At 39.0% G+C, this 6,762-nt stretch overlaps 1 protein-coding gene across 2 annotated transcripts in view; it reads right to left on the reverse strand.

Annotated features, from left to right (window-relative positions):
- Window positions 1-1,641: 1,641 nt before the first annotated feature.
- LOC138042183 (major facilitator superfamily domain-containing protein 12-like) overlaps window positions 1,642-6,762 on the reverse strand; it is a 17,753-nt gene continuing 12,632 nt past the window's right edge. For both annotated transcript variants that reach the window (XM_068887981.1, XM_068887982.1), the window contains exons 9-12: window positions 6,407-6,580; window positions 4,895-4,995; window positions 3,669-3,797; window positions 1,642-2,577 (exon numbers count right to left, since the gene is read on the reverse strand). In XM_068887981.1, coding sequence (XP_068744082.1) covers window positions 2,556-2,577; window positions 3,669-3,797; window positions 4,895-4,995; window positions 6,407-6,580 — 426 coding nt within the window. In that variant the 3' untranslated portion in view covers window positions 1,642-2,555. The remainder of the gene's footprint in view (window positions 2,578-3,668; window positions 3,798-4,894; window positions 4,996-6,406; window positions 6,581-6,762) is intronic.

Consider the following 6,762-nt stretch of genomic DNA (forward strand, 5'->3'; position numbering starts at 1 on the left):
ATGTAAAATACCAAAAATAACTGAACTAAGCGTAAAAAAAAAAGTAAGAAAATTACTTTGGTCTGTCTTCTAAGAGAGACGATAAATACAAAATAAAACAATGAAAATTTTCATAGCTTGTTGCCGATAAACGTGGTAGCAAGAGCACTAACTCGAAAGTGAAACCTACAATAGTCCTTACTTGTAAAGAAAAACGGAAAACAAGCGCTGCGCAATGCACTAAAGTAGGTCGAAAAGAGCAACATGAAAAAAGCAAACTGCAGAAAATGAAACAGCTACAATTAAAGGGTCTCAAAACTAACAATCGGGGCATAACAATGTTCTACTCGGTTTAGCTTTGAGACGTACCATCGGAGAGAGGACCTTCTGGTTTATCCTCTTCATGCTAAGTAGCTCCGATCCATTGTTCCTGATAAAACCACTTTGGGCAAATTAAAACTCCAGTTGGCAGGCCGAGCGTAACTTTAGATTACGCGTCCATACTTTCTATTACAATACCTCTTGCTCTTGGCTGTTGAGTTACCTTGCCAAAGAAAACTACTCAGCTAGGAGGGGACGTAGGGATTTTGGGTTTGGCGGTCGTAGGCATTTTTTTGTAGAGTTGCTTCAAAAATTCAGTTTTTTGGTCCTGGTATCTGTTTTGGGTTTGAGTTTTTTTTTCCTTCAGTTTTTCCCCTTAAGTTTTGGTTTTCGTAAGAATTACAAGCTTTTTTCTCCCTTTTTGGCTTCCTGTTACTCATCGGCAATGATGTCCCTTGATTGAATGATTTTACGGTGACAGCAGAGCGTGAGAGTAGTCGCGCGCCTTCCACCAATGTGGCTTAGGATTGTTCCCAGACTCGATGCCAAAGAGGGGTTGCTGCGAGAGAGCAGAGCAGGTAGAGAACCAACAAACTTAACAAACGTTTTGGCCAGTTTTCCCCTTTCGTCAAAAGCTAACAGTTTATGTCAACCATTCGTCCTAATAATGAGTTTTATCTAAGTGTCAAGTCTTGTAGAGTTATCTGGAGACTTAATTTTGGCTCAGCTTAGGAAGCTCTGTGCTCTCTACGTGGCATAGGAAAGGTTCTTTCTCAGTGCGCTTATATCAGCTTGTTTCCCTGGCCTTCGTGAGTTAAAGAACGAGGCATAAAAATGACTGTGTACCGTACTTGTTTCTCAACGAGCTTATGTCGCCCCACTTATGATGTGTTAAAGAACGAGACATACACATGTCTAGCGTACTTTTTGCACAGCGCACCGTTAGTTTACTTCCGTTTCGCATATCACGACCTGACTTCCGTTAGTCGGGTCGACATGAAATTTATTCAGTTCGTGTATGCTATGTCCTATTGTCTTCTGACAATTTAAGCAAGTGTCTCTTATAGACACTGACCTGAAAAATTCAGGCGGATTCAACTGGATTCGAACCGGGCATCACATACATCACGGACGTCATGGGTTCGAATCCCGTTGAAGTTGTTATAAGCCTATGAAGGTGAATCGCAACACGTACCCTAGAATTTAGCAGTAGGCAGATTGCAATCTTCTCAGTCAGCCTTTTCTTTAGCATAAACTCTGAATTGCAATGAAAGGCCAGATTCAGTGGCTTATACGGCGTAGGTCATACATAGTACAGTGGTTACATGAAGGGCTATAGTATACAATGAAGATTGCATTCAAGCAATTTTATTCAATTTATTAATTCTTAGGTTAGCGAAAACTACGATGAACCAATGCCAAAACTAAAAATGTTCATTCTTGACACAATCTTCGGCTTATTATGTACAACTTTCACGGCCGTTTATCATGAACCTAGGCATAGTTACAATGGGTAAACAATCAGTTCAATTACTTGGTCATGACCCAGTTTTGGCTTCAACAAGGAAAGTGACTTTTCAGCGAATATTGGTCGAACAGTGTCCCCATCAGTAGGCCTCTGAATTTCGTATGCATATGTAAATAAAAGTACATTCAAGATCTATCGGTTTTCAATCTGCTGCTCGCGTGAAAAGAAGAGTCGGTTGTCTTATTCGCTTGATTAATTCGCTCAACGAATTAAAGGAAGACCTAAACCAATCTCTCGCTTTGAGTAAAGTTGCGATACTTTGAAGACTTTTTTGCATATTTGCGATTACTCAAAAGGCTATGACTGACCAGTAACAAAAAACGCACATAGTCATTGTCTGCGAGCAACCTCGCAGAATTTGACTCGATTTGCGTTTCATGATTGCTTATAATTTCAGTTTACAGTGTCCCCAATTAGTCCTCCAGAGCAAAAGCGATTAGACATTTAAATAAAGTTTCTTTTCTTTACCCCACGCTTTCCCATGTTTCTTGCAGAGTATTACATGGAATTTCGAAAGGTTGGTTGATTGCGCGTCTTGCTGCTTCTTCGGCTTTAACATCGCTAGATCCGCGGCAAATCGCCGCATGGAGTTGTTCAGTGTATGCTTGACAGAGTCTCTCTCGCGCTTGAACTCTTCTTGATGTCTTCGTTAAAAAAAAAAATTAATCTTCAATAGCTCTTATCTTGGTTAAGATCTACAGCTTAGCTCAGGAGACGAGGAACTTCCTTAATCTTCACTGGTCGAGGAGCTATTAAAAAAAATATATTAAAGATTATCTATAAACTGAAGTAACAGTTTCTAACGAGATTAGATTACCAAGTTTATAAAGCTACTACGATGAAAAACATCAGTTCTCATTTTTTGTATTTTTTGTTTTTGTTTTTGTTTTGTTTTTTTTCTGAATGAAGTAGAAAGTGACGTCATTGATTTGATCAGTATGCAGCACGACAGTTTTCAGATTGTCAAATTCGCGTTCTACATACTAGTTAAGCCGCATTCCCACACTGCATTTTTAAGCTAGTGAGTAAATGACGTCATATTCTCCTCGATCCAGCTCTCCGACAGCTTATCTCTTAGAACTGTTAGTAATGGTGGACTGTGAAATGAAAATATTGCCGTCAAAAGAAGTAGTTTTTTGCTTGAAATGATTGCATAAAATTTCGAATTTCGAGTATTCCGCTCTAGAACTTTCGAAATGTGAAGAAAAACGAAAGGTGATATTTGATAGTTCTATACTCGTCATTTAAGCAAAGTGACCTTTATGTTCTACATATGAGAAGACTTTAAGGGGTCTTTCCGCAGGTACCGGAAAGCATCGTGTTTTTGGTCACTTGGGATTAGTCTTTATTTGGAGTTTTTTAGTTTTCTGTGTTTTGTTTCATTTGTTTTCCATAATTTCTGCTACGGTACTTGCAGAAGCTGCCACTTAAAGGCGTCCGAAGGAATACTTCCGGGAGCATTTGTTGCGCAAACAAGGAATATTACTTGGCATGCAGAAACAGTAATAAGACTGGGTAAAGTCATATTATATCTTTGAGTTTAACAGCTAGTTATTACAGAAAACAAAATTCAAAAAAACTGACCCAGATTATGCAATTTAAAATCCCAGCGAAGGTCGTGGAAAAAGAATGTCACTCCAAAAGAAGAAAAGGAAAAATAGGGGGAGCTGAACTAAAAACTGATTTTCATTTGTTTGACTCTTGATTGGAGCGATGATCAAAACAGCTGCTCTGGAGCTTCACTTCCTGGATGTCAAAAAAGCTACCAAACGGTGTTCAGATCTTTAAAAAAATTACGAAATACGCTCTGACATTCAATTACCCTAAGAAGACGATTTACCTCTTTTCTCGAAGCATATCAATGCAGTGAAGCAGCAACACAATCAAAGAACTTGCAGTGGAGAGGGCAATGGCCACGAAAGGAAATACAAGACGCAAATAATCCCCGCAATCTGGACAATCCTTGCCTCTAAAGACAAACATAAAGTAGAACAAGCTGCAGGAGGAACATTGTACGTTAGGAGATGATGAATGTTAGCCTAGTAAATGAATGGGGTGCCGCTTCACATAATAGCAAGAGCTCGTGATCATCAAAGGAAGCCTCTATCTCGCATACTCAATGACCTATGAGGCAACCCTTCCAGATTAAATTTATTCATCATAGAACGCCTCCCTTGGGAGATTCAGCAGGCCTACTGTTGTACAAGCAAATGAAAACAGAGCTATCTCAGCGTCGAGCAGAATGTGATACTTTTCGCGGGAAAAACCTGTTTCTAAAAATAAGTTTTCCCGGTTAAAATTAATGGTGATATAGGCTCCCCCTGATGATAGGGAGCTTAACAAACAAACAAAGACGGCTACGGAAGGACAACGGCACAAAGCTATAATATCGATGGTTAAAATCTTGCTGCACGTGAAGAACACATTTTAGCATAATATTTTTGTGGTACTCTTTACAGCAACGGCGAGAAATCACTAAATTAGAGGCTTTCACGAAAACGCGAGCAGACAAATGTGAAAGTTTCATTCTCTGATCCTACTCTGAAACCGCTCGTACATAAGTTATTTTAGAATACTATGTTTATGTCGTACGATGTGTACGAGACGCAATAATCGCTGAAGACTGAACAATAGTGCAAACTTATTTTGAGGTGACGTTTTCGTCAAAGTCGCCGTTACGGTAGTATTTAGGTCGTTAATAAGTCGGGAACATTTCGAAAACAAATCCGAGTGGACTTAACGGTAGTCGATTATATGAGCTTCCTAATTCTAAATGATAAGACATATAATCACTTGAACGTCCCACTATGTGGTCATTTAATACCCATCGTGATCTACGTCAACCTAAGTGACTACATCGTGAGACAACGATCATACGTCTTCTAAATATCTATTTACCACAACAATGACCAATAATCACTTCTTAAGTATGATAATCCTGATTTTAGTTAGGATGCAAGATGTATTTTTGAGAAAACAATTAGTGAAACATGAAAACCACGTCTTGCTCTTTTGTTACCTATGTTATGGATTACGAAAAAACAAAAAACTAGATTTCTCACTTACGGCGTTCGTTCAGGAAATAATTTTTGGACGATAAGAATCAGGGGCCCACTAATAACATATGACACCAAACTCATGAAGGCAAATATGAAACCAGAGTTTTTCTGAAATTGAAAGACAAAGATATATACATTAAAGATGAAAGCATTGTAAAAAGAGTACATCGAAAGTTACCAAGAAAAAAACCAACAGCAATCCAAAATGACCTTTATTCGATTGAGTGGTTGTGTAAACTCTCTTACAGGTCTTCTCCGTTGATCCAAAAATAAGAAAAAAAATCGCTTGAAGTTCCAAAGGAACTACAGTTGAATGTCCCGTAAGGGGACAGCGGGACCAAGGGTTAATGTCCCCTTACAAGAGGTGTCCGCTTATGGAAGGTTGAAAAAAAAAAAAAGGTGCGACAGAGGGCATATAATACAAGTCTTTGAAAGCTCATTAAGACAACTTGTAATAATTATTGTGTTTCAAAGTGTAGACAGGTAGGCTTTTATAGATTGTGCTAGTAAAAGTAGTATATTGAGCCACTACCAGTGCCTATTTTTTGCCCAAATTGTGCCCCTTTTTTTACGATTATGTCACTTGTTCTTAAAATTATTCCGTTTGCAAAATGAGCGAAACCGCAAAGTCCAAAAAAGTATCACGATCGTGTAGCAATACTTTTTTAGTGTTACAAGCTCCTCTTCTATTGCATTTAATTCTGCTTTCTTGGTCTTAAGACAACGGTGTCTGGCTATGTTTTCTGGTTCTGGTATGGTCTCTCTATAACTCTAGTTAGCTGCAAGTTATCGGCTGACGCCATTTGGCAAACTTGCAAATGAAACGTACTGTGACCAACACCATCTGGCAACTTCCGTTCTCGTCATCTCGTGCCAGACTGCCAGCCTCCTTGGGAGGTTCCATCTCCGTTACCAAACCGCGAATGCGGCTAAAACATTGAACAAAAATGGTCTCAGGCTTATCAATATATACTGATCATGTTAGCAGTGCTAGGTTTCCAAAATCAGCGAAAATTATGCTAGTTTCAATTCCTGAAATTATGCTAGCACAATCTATAAAAGCCTATAGACAGGCCAAACACGACTCTTATTGGTCAAGATAGGAAATTCAAAGACCTCAGAGCTTTGCTCTAACAAGTACATCTTTCAAAGACCTGTTTTTGGGGAAGTCACTCCTCCCCCCTTGATTTTGTTTTTGTTTGTTTCTTTTGTTATAAATGAAACAAAGAGTTTCTATTATCGTTGTAAAGCTTTCATATAAGTTTTTTTTTTCTTTTTGGTTAGGGTGGAAGAGGGGGAGGGTCATGTTAACATCGTTTGGAGGGTGGGGTTTGCATGCCTTTGCAAAATGCGAGGGAAGTCCGGAATGCGGGGACATCAAGCTGAGACCTGGATGTGCACTCCAGCCAATAAATGTAATTGTGGGTTTTAGCTGGTTCGGCTAAATCGAACCCCAGATAATGCCTCTCATAAAAACGTCGATAATATCAAACGTCCGATCAAAATTAACATTATTCACCTTGTTTTTGCCAATTAGTTCTGTTGCGAAGCTGAGGGAACAAACGAGCATCGAGGAAAATCCAAACCCGAGAAGCACAACAGAAGGATAGATCATGACTGTGTTGGATTGAGTGATGAAATAAGACATCACTCCTGAGCAGACAACAAGTAGAGCAGCAAAGGTAAAACACCGCTAAAACAGATTAAAAAAGAAAAAGGAAAATCATCTCATAAGAGACGTGCATGATATAATCTCTTTAAGGTAGATTACGTCGCGGGCAAATCTAACTATCCAGATAATTTAACTTATAACCCACCGATTAATTTTTGCGGGCTCTCATTGGATAAAGCTAATCACGTGATACAAATCGGACA

Source organism: Montipora capricornis, chromosome 3, assembly GCF_036669925.1.
Source record: "Montipora capricornis isolate CH-2021 chromosome 3, ASM3666992v2, whole genome shotgun sequence".
NCBI classification, from domain to species: Eukaryota; Metazoa; Cnidaria; class Anthozoa; order Scleractinia; family Acroporidae; genus Montipora; species Montipora capricornis.